The sequence below is a fragment of the Medicago truncatula genome, chromosome 3 (genome assembly GCF_003473485.1).
Source record: "Medicago truncatula cultivar Jemalong A17 chromosome 3, MtrunA17r5.0-ANR, whole genome shotgun sequence".
NCBI classification, from domain to species: Eukaryota; Viridiplantae; Streptophyta; class Magnoliopsida; order Fabales; family Fabaceae; genus Medicago; species Medicago truncatula.
This window is the reverse complement of record NC_053044.1, coordinates 6562159-6574038: the sequence shown is the minus strand read 5'-3', so window position 1 is coordinate 6574038 and position 11880 is coordinate 6562159. Positions and strand designations below refer to the sequence as shown.

Here is an 11880-nt window from a genome sequence, read left to right as displayed (position 1 = left end):
AAATATCGAAATTGTTATACCATAAACTCAAAGAAAATCGTAACTAGGAAAATAATTGAAGACATATCTCAAGTATCTATCAAAATTAGGCAAACTATACCATGTTAAACCAAAGCATCAAGCAACAATTGGTGATTACCAAATAGGGTTGTCATTATTTCAAGGATTGCATTTATCCCCAATGAATTTTGTTTTTTAATATTAAATTTCTATATTATTTTTTAACGATTACCCTTAGGACACTCGTTAACCTAACTCATTATTATTCCTTAAAAAACACATCACTCTTTAATATAATATACCATTGCCGTGTTCAAGTAATTAATTGAACGTACTCATAAAATTTGACCCGGAATCGCATCTTATAAAATTAAAAGCACCAATAATAATTTAACAACAAAAATCAAAACCATATGGTGTAGAATAATTTCATCCATAAAAGGTTAAAAACTCAAGCAACCAACATACAAAGAAAAGAAACAATGAATTCCACTAACACTGAAGATGATAATAATGCATGCCTTTTAGCTTTACAACTTTCATTTGAACCATTGGTTTTTAATTCAGTATTGAAAGCTGCAATTGAACTAAACTTATTTGAGATCATATCTAAAGCAAGTCCACGTGGTGTTTCAGCATCCTATGTTGCTTCAAAACTACCAACAACACAACATCCTCAATTGCCTCGAAGGCTTGATCGAATGCTTTGTCTTCTTGCAAGTCACTCTCTTCTTGTTTGTTCCACACACACAGATGAAGAAGGTGGGAGTGAAAGACTTTATGAACTATCATTGGCTGGTAAATATTTTGTCAGTGATAACAGTAAGGGATCTGTCTCTTTACATGCAACATTTCTGAATCATAGATCCATTGTTGATGCTTTGTAAGTAACAATCTTTTTGCATATATCTTTCATTTTTGACAAATTCTTGCATATATCTTTGATAGCTTGAATCATAGTTATAAATTGTGGCATGTGATAAGTGGCGGAGCCAGGATTATTATAAAGTCTGGACAAAAAAAATTTGCAACACATTTATAAAGGTTTACATAAAAAATGGCAAGCAAATTATCAAAAATCTAAATAAATTGTCAAATTTATAGAGGTTTATATAAGAAATTCAGGGAAATTTACATAAGAAATTGCACAAAATTTAGGCCGGAGTCCGGGCTCGCCGGCCTTAGAACTACCACTGCATGTGATTGCAATTATATAAGAGGGCCGGTTTAATAATTTTTAATAGTAAGTGAATCGTAAAGCAAGTTTGAATATATACGAATTTCTTTTCTGTTAAAATATGAAGCCTTTTTACAATATGAGGCCTTTTTATTTGTAAAATTAATGAAAAATAATTTTTTATTCGAATAAAGCGATGGCTTTAGTATCCTTACCCTGGTCCGACCTCGGTTATGTAGCTACAATTGAGGTTTTGTGATGTTGCAGAAACTTTTACATTATTGTATTGTTGCAACAGTTTAAAAGTAAAGTTAAAATCACATTTGTCCTTTGCCATTTGAACGAGTTTTAGATTATTATGTGAAAATGACTTTTGAAAGTTTAACCTTATAATTTAAAAATTATTTTCTTTTAAACCTTGGTGATATTAATTTATGAAATTAAAGGTACTTTCAACCCTTTCATTTGGGTAAATTTGAGTGCATATTACCAATTTAGTGTTTGATGTTGGATAATTTGGACAACAAAATTATCGGAAAATTTCAATATCTCCAAGATTAAAACTTTTTGGATCACATTAATCCTTTTTGGATCGGTCAATTTAGTCTCTGAAATTTCAAAGAGACTAATTTAATAAAAGAATTTTAATTTTATTATAGAATTTTTTTTAATTTTAGGAATTAAGTTCTCTAACTCGTAGCTTCATTTCATGAGCTACGTTTGGGATACAAATGGTTGTTTTTTTAGCCATATATCAATTTAATTTCTCTAAATCTCCAAATTTGATTAATATTGAATCAAAATAGTAGTTGTTGGGCTGAGCTGATCTATAAATTACCTTTTTGCAACCGATATAAACTCATTTAGATTGGTTTGATGATATTTCTTCCGTACTCTTTTCAAAGTCTGAGTTTGGATTCTTAACGATGTTAATTTAAGTGAACTAATTTAGTTTCTTAAAACAAAAACCTTTGTAATCGATATAAAATATGAAAAACTTTACTCAAACTGTCAAACACATAAACTTATTGTAGTTTTATGTGTTATATTTTTTTGCTAGTTTCAATTTTAAAGAAGTGCTTCTAGACTGTGATTCTGCCTTATTCGAAAAAGTTCATGGAACGCCAATTTATCAAGCTATACAATCAGATCCAGCAATGAACAATGTTTTCAACAAAACAATGACAACTATGTGCACATTGGAGATGAACAAAATACTTGAAATATATAATGGATTTGAAGACATATCATTGTTGGTTGATGTGGGTGGTGGTTTTGGCCAAAATTTGAATATGATAATCTCCAAATATCCTTACATAAAGGGTATTAATTTTGATCTGCCACCAGTGATAGAAAACGCTCCAGATTATCCAGGTATATCTTTTACATTAGGTCATCTATTTACTGAGCCAAAAATAAAATAAAATGAACAGCTATTGAAATTGAAATTATATGGGAAAATAATTTAAATTTTTTGATTTTCTTATAGATGATTTTTAACAGAAATTCAATTACTAACATAATATAATATTAACAAAACAAAACATATATGAAAGACTACCTTTGAACATGCCCAGAGTATGAGTAACTTTATTTGTTTATCTCCTAACAAATTCAGTACAATAAAGTTAGGGAAACTATTAATAATTATGTAATTATGATTTTGAAAAGTATTTAACTTATATTTTTAAGAAACATTTTTTTATGCATTTCGTAAGACTTTGAAATTAATTGATCGATAACATCTCAATATGACAATTTCCAAGGACTTATTTACAAGTTTGAAGAAAAAGGGAGTGAAGACTTTAAAAAAAAAGGAAGAAGCAAGTGAAAAAAATTGAGAACTTTGAAAAAGAATGGTTCCAGAGAATTCATTTTTCTTCATAATAAAAATTTCGTCTGATTAGGGAATAAAATTTATTATTCTCTACAAAAATAATTTTAAAAAAAAAAATGTAAATATTTCTTTATTTTTCAAAAACACCTTCATTTATTTTGAGAATCGAAAAAGATCTCTACTCGTTTTTCACCCCTAAACATTCTCCTCCTTTCAAATACTCAAATAAAGTCTAAAAAATTCATATATGAGTGATATATAAATTTAAAATTTTGTTATCACGTGGGGGAGGAATTGATATGTCCCACACATTCACTTCTTCCTATGCTTAACACACAAAAAAATAAAAAATAAAATTAGGAGGATAAAATAGTGATAGAAACAAATGAAGGTACTTCTAATTTTCTTGTCACTAAATTTAAATATTTTATCAAAATAAAAAATTGATAACATATTTATAGATTTTTTTTGTTGAGAAAATAACATATTTATTATAAAATGAATACCACTTTTTTCTTTTAAATTTTACATGCTAATTTGAAGAAGAAAAAAAATCTAGTTGTGTGAATATCTTATCCATATATTTGTCAAAACAAAATAAATAAAAAATGCTAATAAGTGAATTTTTTCAAACAATGTGAAGGGATAGAGCATGTTGGAGGCAACGTGTTTGAAAGTGTGCCAAATGGTGACGCCATAATATTGAAGGTTAGGTCTAAACTCTATCATACCTACTTATTAATATTTGTGATTATATTTTTCCTAATGATATAAAATCATTTTCTTTAAATTGAATAATATTTCCATGTGATTGATTAATAATTGTAGGCAGTATTACACAATTGGTCAGACAAAGATTGTTTAAAAGCTTTACACAATTGCTACAAAGCTTTACCACAAAATGGGAAGGTAATTGTTGTGGAGCTTATAATGCCTGAAGAAATTCAAACAACAGAAAAAGATAAATTGGTTACTGGTTATGACAATCTTATGTTTATGGGTGGTGGGAGTGAAAGAACAAAGAAAGAATTTGAGAGTTTGTGCAAAAGCTCTGGATTTTCTAGTTTTGAAATTGTTTGCTTGGCTTTTTCTTCTTTGGGAGTGATGGAATTTCTTAAATGAAAAATAATATATGTTTAGTACAATAATCCATATATTTTATTATTAGTACAATAATTTATGTATGAGCATAATAAAAAAAAGTCAATCCATTCTACCCAGAAAAATTGATACATATCATACATGAGAATGTTAGCTCAATTGATATAGATATTGTAATTTATACAGAGGTTGAGGTTCGAATTTCTGACACTCCATTTCTTCAAATTTAAAATGTGTGAGTTCTATATTACATAAAATAATGGTATATGTTTCAGTTTTTTGTGTTGTTGTCTATTACTTTTAGTTGTGAAAATATTATTTTATTTTGTATTAAACATTCATGATAATAGTCTTTTTAATGATTAAAAATAAGAATGTAGAAATAATTTATTAACAAGACTAACAAAATTTGACGTAGTCTATCATATTTTCATATGAAAACAAATTACTCTCTCTATCGTAATGAGTAAGATTTTTTTTTTCCTTACAAAAATATTGAATATTGTTGTCTAGCTCCAACGATGTTAGTATGTAAAAAAATTAGAACAATGTTAGATTATTAGAATTTGAATAGTGTTAACTTGTGCTCTAGGAAAAATATAATTAAATTATAAATTATGTCTTGAAAATATAAGATTTAAAATTTCTAGAATGTTTTCTTCAAAAAAAATAATCTAGAATCTTAAATGCATAATTTCTAATAAAATATTTTTATCTTTAGTTTTTTTTTTTGTTGTTGGAAGAAACTAAACAATATATTAATAAAGAAACAGACAGTTCGACAAGCACAATGTGTGCTTACGAGCAGCTGATAAAAAGAATTACATCAAAGTTAAGTCAGAATCAGACAAAAAATAGACTAAGAAATTACAGTAAAGGTTGAATACAACATAAATGATTTATCTTTGGTTTCTTAACTTATGCTTTGAAGGCTTATGTTAGCATTTCCATTGTAATTTAGATATATAAAAGTGTTTGCAAGTTTTTAGACTTAAATGCTCTTTTGATCTCTTAAGTATTTATTTAGTATCGATTTAGTCCCACAATTAATAAAATGTCTGTTTTGGTCCCTTAACTTTATTGAAAGTATCGGTTTGATCATTTCTGTTGATTTAATTAGAAAAAAGTTAAATTTTGGTCCCTTATCTTATTTAATTAACATTAGTTTGATCCCTTAACTTATTTAATTAGTATTTAAATTTAATGTTTTTTTGAATTAAATTAACCGAAAGGATCAAACTGATACTTTAAATAAAGTTTTGGGATCTAAACGGACCTTTTATTACTTATTGGATCAAAGCGATACCAAATAAATACTTAAGGGACCAAAAGAGCATTTAAGTTAAATTATTATGATCAAGTTATTTTTGAGTTGGTACTTGATAGTTACACACTTTTCACACTTAGGTTAGGCATATGAGTATAGTCATGATTTGACACAAGAATTTTCGAGGATTAATTTATAATTCTGAATATTATTTTTCCCAAAAAAACTTGATAAGAAAATTCTAAACACGGAAACAATAACCAACTCGCCGGAAAATCCATCGGAGTAGGTCGCCGGCCACCGGAAAATCAAACAAACTCGTCCAGGTTCATTTTTCTCCATTTTTCATAATTTCCTTTTCTTCTCCTGTATCACCCGCGGATACGATTCCTCCGCGATTCCCGTCCCCGACTTGCCGGAGAGTTCCATTCTCCGTACGGCGCTAAACTGACGCGATTGAGGATTCTAGCTTCGCACATTGCATTGCAAATTTTGAAAATTGCGGTTTTACGTATAACTCTATATATATGTGTATCTTAATTTAGGGGTTTTGAATGTTCAGGATTTTTGTCTCTTAAATTGATTTTTGGATTTTCTATGAATGGTTTACCTAGTTGTAATTTTATTGATTGATTTTTCGAATTAAACATTGTATAAGTTCTTCGGCTTGTTGTTGGTGCATTTGGATTCAATTCATAGAGGATTGTTCATGATGCACTGTTTGTATTCTTGACAAGTCATGGGTCTAAATTGCGATCACGGTTACTCTGTGAATCATGATATTGCGGTCATGGTTACTCCTTGAATCATGATATTGTGGCAAATTGTGGCCGATGAGACCGAAGCTGCAATGCTGTTGAGTAGATATCTAAAACTTTTAATATTGCTGTTGCTGATTGCAATTTAGAACCATTGCCTGAATGTTGAATATAAATCACTGTAACACCGACACTTCAGATGGAACTGGCAGGACATGGGTGATACATTCGATTAATTCATTTTTTCAAATTTTAACATGTCAGTGTCGGGCCTGGTGTCTGTGCTACATATATAGAAATTGATATATTCTTAAAAAGTTCTATAATGTCTTGTGATTGGTTCGAAGTTTCATGTAAACTGGAGCTTTGATCTGCGTTTTTTTACTGTTACAAAGCATGTATAATTTTTTCTCTGGAACCCTTAGCAATGAACATGGGATTTTGTTCAAAATAAGTGCACTTCTCTGCATTTGGTATGATTCAGTCATTTCCACATTAGCTCAGAGTTATGAATTTGAGAGACATTATATTGTTTTACGTTTTATAAAATGGCTTGCGAGCTGTGAATACGACTAATTATCTGTTTAAGACTTTAAGCTTTTGTGCATGCTAATGGCTTGTTTCTGGGATAACGGGGACATGATTCTGACACCTGAACTTGTTTCTTTTATCCTGTTATCGATTAGGTCAAAATAGACCATTTACCTTTAAATTTCTCTCAATGGTTTGATCCGTAGTTTTATTTTGTCTTCATCTACCTCGAACTAGCTATTAGAATCATCGCTTGAATATTGAATAGAAACCATTATAGCACCGACACTTCTAATGGAACCGGCAGGACACAACCATATGCGATACATTCAATTAATTCATTTTTTCAAGTTTTAACTGGTGTCGACATGTCTGTGTCGTGTCTGGTGTATGTGCTACATAGATAAAATTTGATATATTCTTAAAAAGTTCTATTGTGTCTTGTGATTGGTTCGAAGTTTCATGTAAACTGTAGCTTTGATTCTGTGTTTTTTACTGTTACAAAGCTTGTATAAATTTTTCTCTAGAACTCTTAGCAATGAACATGGGATTTTGTTCAAACTAAAGTTCATTTCTCTGCATTTGGTATGATTCTGTCATTTCTACATTAGCTCAGAAGTTATATTTCAGAGACATTATATATATTGTTTTACACTTTATAAAATGGCTTATGAGTTGTGAATACGGATAATTATCTTTTTAAGACCTTAAGCTTTTGTGCATGCTAATGACTTGTTTCTGGGATAACCAGGAAATGATTCTGATATCTGTTTTCTTTTATCCTGTTATCAATTAGGTCAAGATAGACCATTTACCTTTAAATTTCTCTCAATGGTTTTGCTCCGTAGTTTTATTTTGTCTTCATCTACCTCGAACTAGCTATTAGAATCATCGCTTGAATATTGAATAGAAACCATTTTAGCACCGACACTTCTAATGGAACCGGCAGGACACAACCATATGTGATACATTCAATTAATTCATTTTTTCAAGTTTTAACTGGTGTCGACATGTCTGTGTCTTGTCTGGTGTATGTGCTACAGAGATAAAAATTGATACATTCTTAAAAAGTTCTATTGTGTCTTGTGATTGGTTCGAAGTTTCATGTAAACTGTAGCTTTGATTCTGTGTTTTTTACTGTTACAAAGCTTGTATAAATTTTTCTCTAGAACTCTTAGCAATGAACATGGGATTTTGTTCAAACTAAAGTTCATTTCTCTGCATTTGGTATGATTCAGTCATTTCTACATTAGCTCAGAAGTTATATTTCAGAGACATTATATATATTGTTTTACACTTTATAAAATGGCTTATGAGTTGTGAATACGGATAATTATCTTTTTAAGACCTTAAGCTTTTGTGCATGCTAATGACTTGTTTCTGGGATAACGGGGAAATGATTCTGATATCTGTTTTCTTTTATCCTGTTATCAATTAGGTCAAGATAGACCATTTACCTTTAAATTTCTCTCAATGGTTTGATCCGTAGTTTTCTTTTGGCTTTATCTACCTCGAACTAGCTATTAGAATATAGTATATCTGGTCTATTCTCTCTACTGGTACTTTTATAGGTCTTCTCCATATATGTCCATGTTCCAAATCATCTAAGAGGAGATTCTACCATCTTCTCTACTATGAGGGTTATCTCAAATTTTTCTTTACAATTGTATTTCTAATCCTATATTGTCTTACACAATCACTCATTCATCGTATCATTCTCTTCCCTTGCAACATTAAGTTTATTTTCCTTTTTGGACTCTTGCCACATAATGTTTAGTTTCATTCACTTTAGCCCTAACATAAGAAATTTTTTATTCTTAGGTTTCATTCACTTGATACATGGAATCATCAGCTGAAGATTATGCTGCATTTGAAGAGAAAGTTCAAAGGACAGTGTACATTGACAACATGTCTCCGCAAGTTACGGAATCCGTGATTAGAACTGCGCTTGACCAGTTTGCATCTGTCAAAAGTGTCAAGTTTATCCCCAACTACCTAGGACCAAGCAGCATGCCACAATGTGCATTGGTGGAATTGGATTCTGCCAAGAAGGTCAAGGAAGTGATAGCAATGATTAAGCAGTATCCTTTCATGATGTCAGGGATGCCACGGCCTGTAAGAGCTCGTCCTGGTGTAATGGAAATGTTTGATGATCGGCCAATGAAGCCGAAGAGAAAGATGAAGTGTTGTTGGTTGGAGCAAAGTGACCCTGACTTTGAGGTGGCAGTGGAGCTGAAGAATCTTACACGTAAACATTCTTCAGAAATAGCACTCATGCACAGAGTAAGTTCATTCCTAATTATCATATTTTCTTTCTCTTATTGCTATTACTATTCCAATAACTTATTCGATCTGCAGAGTAAGCCTCTGGAAGTAGATGTTGAACATATGAATGTCCAACTACATTTTTTTCTAACGGAATAGTAGTTAGTAGTAACCTTAAGCATGTTTATTGCAAGTATGAAACTTACTAGTAAGTTTGTGGGAGCAGCCGGTGGAAATGGTGATGTACGTAGTGATGCTGGATTTCTTTTAGACCATTAGCACATAGTCTTTATCACTTATACTGATGATAAGAGAGCTTCGGGTGAAATCGAAATAACAGAAAACATTAGGTGCAAAATTTTAAATAGGCAAAATGTCGAGATGGAAAAAAAATGGTCATTTCATATCAAAAATATCAGAAACTATGGATTTCAAATTCTACGAGGAGGTGGAACTCAAGGAAACACTCATGTTTAAAATGTGTTTGTTCTGGGAGAGTTGAAGTAAAAAAAAAAAAAACCCTCCCCCTAAAAAAAAATTGTATGTTACTGATGCAAAAACTGAAATCAAAATGCATCCTTTTACTTCTTCTGGCTGAAGAACTCACTTTTTTCATATTTTTTAACAGTTGATAGTATATATGTTTGAACTCTAAATGTTATTGCTTCGTAGTAGATTACACACACTCTTATTTTAATTTGTATGGAAGAGCATCTAGTCACCTCTGTGGTGCCAAACTGACTTGTTAATCATTAAAAGCATTGTTGTCAATCCGGATCGCAGATTATAACAGTTATTCAAATTCCACTGCCCTATAGTGCTATATTGTAGCTAATGCCACTATTTAGCAACACTTTATATTAACTCATGTACTGCCACTGATTAAAATTATGTTTGTTGATGTATTCTATGAGAGATTCTGTGTTAAGTTATTATTCTAAGTGTGTTTATTTGCATGCATTTTATTAGGTGCTGCTAAAAGAAGAAGAGAAGTTGGCAGCCCAGCAGGCTGAAACTCTTAAAGTGCATTACAAAAAGTTTAGGATGATAGATGGCATTATGGGTGACAAAACTGCCCATACTTTGGCAAGAAAGTACAATCTGGCTGTTGCAGATGAGTGAAGGGTTCATTTGGATTAACTATTTGTGTAAATAGCCTTTTCTTTATTTTTTTAGGATAAACTAATTTGCACCCTGCTACTGCTGCAAAAGAAATTCCATAGATACATGATAGGTATATAACATGCAATTTGATGCTTGACTAGTAATTGATTCTAAAATTGTTATCTTGTGATCAGATTCATTGTTAGTGTTTTGTGTAAATCGAATATTTTTTCCATTGGAAAATACTACAAATTGCCAAAAAATAAGACTCACACGAAATGCAATTATTGAAGTAGAGTTACTTTTCTATCCTTATGAACAGTTTTCTGGATTATCCTTTCTCTGTGCATGGTAATCTATTCACTTAAATTTTTATCGCTGAATTTTTTAGACACCATCACTTCTTAGTTTGACATCAACATTTTTAATCTATACATTACTCTGTTACACACGTTCTGAAATATGGTTGAATTTGAGTGGAAGTGTTTTCCTTCTGAAACCTTGATCATATCCCAAATTAAGGAACAACATAATAGATTTAAACCTTCCAAAGTTCCAATTACAACAATTTTGAAAAGCTACAAAAATATCCAAACTTAATGGAGGTAGAATTTTATTTTGGTTATAATTTCATCAATAATGGGATTTTGAATTATTTCAAATAACATGTCCTAATATCTCCTTTTGTGTAGTCGTTTGTTTTGATGAAACTGATTTGTATTTGAGATTATTGGTAACTAAGTTTTCTCATGGACTATGCAAAATGTAACATCCATGTAAACCATTGTTGAATGGTGATCAATTAATTCCAACCCATGAGTCATGATTGACCCATACAGAATCTCATTCCAACTATCCATGGAAGCCATCTTTTCTCTATTCTAAGAGATCTGTAATGTTGAGAAGCTGAACAAACTTGGTTATATTTTGTAACACATTTTGCAATACATAAAGATGTTGGTGGAAATCCAAGTGAGTATGTGTATGCTGATCCATTTTCGCATTTTGGTTGAAATCCCTTATGTAACCAGACTTTGGCTTGGTTGAATTTACAGCAAGCATTGTCTGCAAAACTGACAGGCTAACTACCGCTGGGACAATGATAGGTAACTACCGTTGCAGCACAGGCCGGACGATAGTATGCTACTGTTGGGGGCAAAATTGTATTTTCCAGGTGTGTTTGAGCAATTGGATCGAATTGGAAGGCCCGCTGGCTGTGTGTATGAGTCTCTTCAAAATAGGCCACCTTATCACACATCTCACAATCAGCCTTGACTATTACCCTATTCACACCTCCCTTTCCTCTTTCCACCTTATCTCACACTTAGCCTGGTGACTGGTTCTAGGGAAGCCACACAGCGGGCAATCTGGACCATCACCCACTCCCCAGACTGGATGAAACTAGCTAGTTGATACCACATGGGTCCACCTCTATGCAAGTAGTTTCGTAACAACCTTCTTGTTCTTGGGTCATGTTGATTGTTGACCAAGTGGAACCTTCCTTCCTACCACTTGTTTGAAAACTACTCTTCTCCCAACAAAAAACGTCAACTCTCATGCAAACTAACGAAAATACCTTTTATGTGAGTTAACTTAAGTTCGGTAAGTTGAAATATAATCTACATGAGTTAACTCACGTTAGATTATAATCTACGTGAGTTAACTCACGTGAGATGTACCAATATAGCGAACGTGACTTAGGTCACTTTGAATTTAACACGTACATACTTAAGTCACGTGGGAGCCTGTTTTAGTCGGATTGTATGAGAGTGAGTGTTTTTTTTTTTGTCGGGAGCAATTTTACATTTGTTTAAACCTTTTTCTTTTTGATTTAAAAGGG

The 11880-nt window shown here is 31.4% G+C and overlaps 2 protein-coding genes across 2 annotated transcripts; both read left to right on the top strand.

The window, feature by feature from the left end:
* The first annotated feature begins 392 nt into the window (after positions 1–392).
* Positions 393–4361, top strand: LOC11414117 (isoliquiritigenin 2'-O-methyltransferase). The gene is made up of 4 exons (XM_003598775.4): positions 393–883; positions 2238–2551; positions 3658–3722; positions 3843–4361. Exons 1-4 carry the CDS (start codon positions 483–485, stop codon positions 4134–4136), a joined length of 1074 nt encoding a protein of 357 aa, XP_003598823.2. The 5' UTR covers positions 393–482; the 3' UTR covers positions 4137–4361.
* Positions 4362–5558: 1197 nt separating this feature from the next.
* LOC11416237 (uncharacterized) lies at positions 5559–10233 on the top strand. The gene is made up of 3 exons (XM_003598774.4): positions 5559–5708; positions 8493–8954; positions 9906–10233. The coding sequence occupies exons 2-3, from the start codon at positions 8511–8513 to the stop codon at positions 10056–10058; spliced, it is 597 nt and encodes a 198-aa protein (XP_003598822.1). The 5' UTR covers positions 5559–5708; positions 8493–8510; the 3' UTR covers positions 10059–10233.
* Positions 10234–11880: the final 1647 nt, after the last annotated feature.

Bases quoted from the DNA above. Each gene is read 5' to 3' on its own strand.
- LOC11414117 (XM_003598775.4), top strand. From the start codon at position 483: ATGAATTCCACTAACACTGAAGATGATAATAATGCATGCCTTTTAGCT. The intron at 884-2,237 runs GTAAGTAACAAT...TTTTTTTGCTAG, and splicing joins AGATCCATTGTTGATGCTTT to TTTCAATTTTAAAGAAGTGC. The intron at 3,723-3,842 runs GTTAGGTCTAAA...TAATAATTGTAG, and splicing joins GTGACGCCATAATATTGAAG to GCAGTATTACACAATTGGTC.
- LOC11416237 (XM_003598774.4), top strand. From the start codon at position 8,511: ATGGAATCATCAGCTGAAGATTATGCTGCATTTGAAGAGAAAGTTCAA. The intron at 8,955-9,905 runs GTAAGTTCATTC...GCATTTTATTAG, and splicing joins AAATAGCACTCATGCACAGA to GTGCTGCTAAAAGAAGAAGA.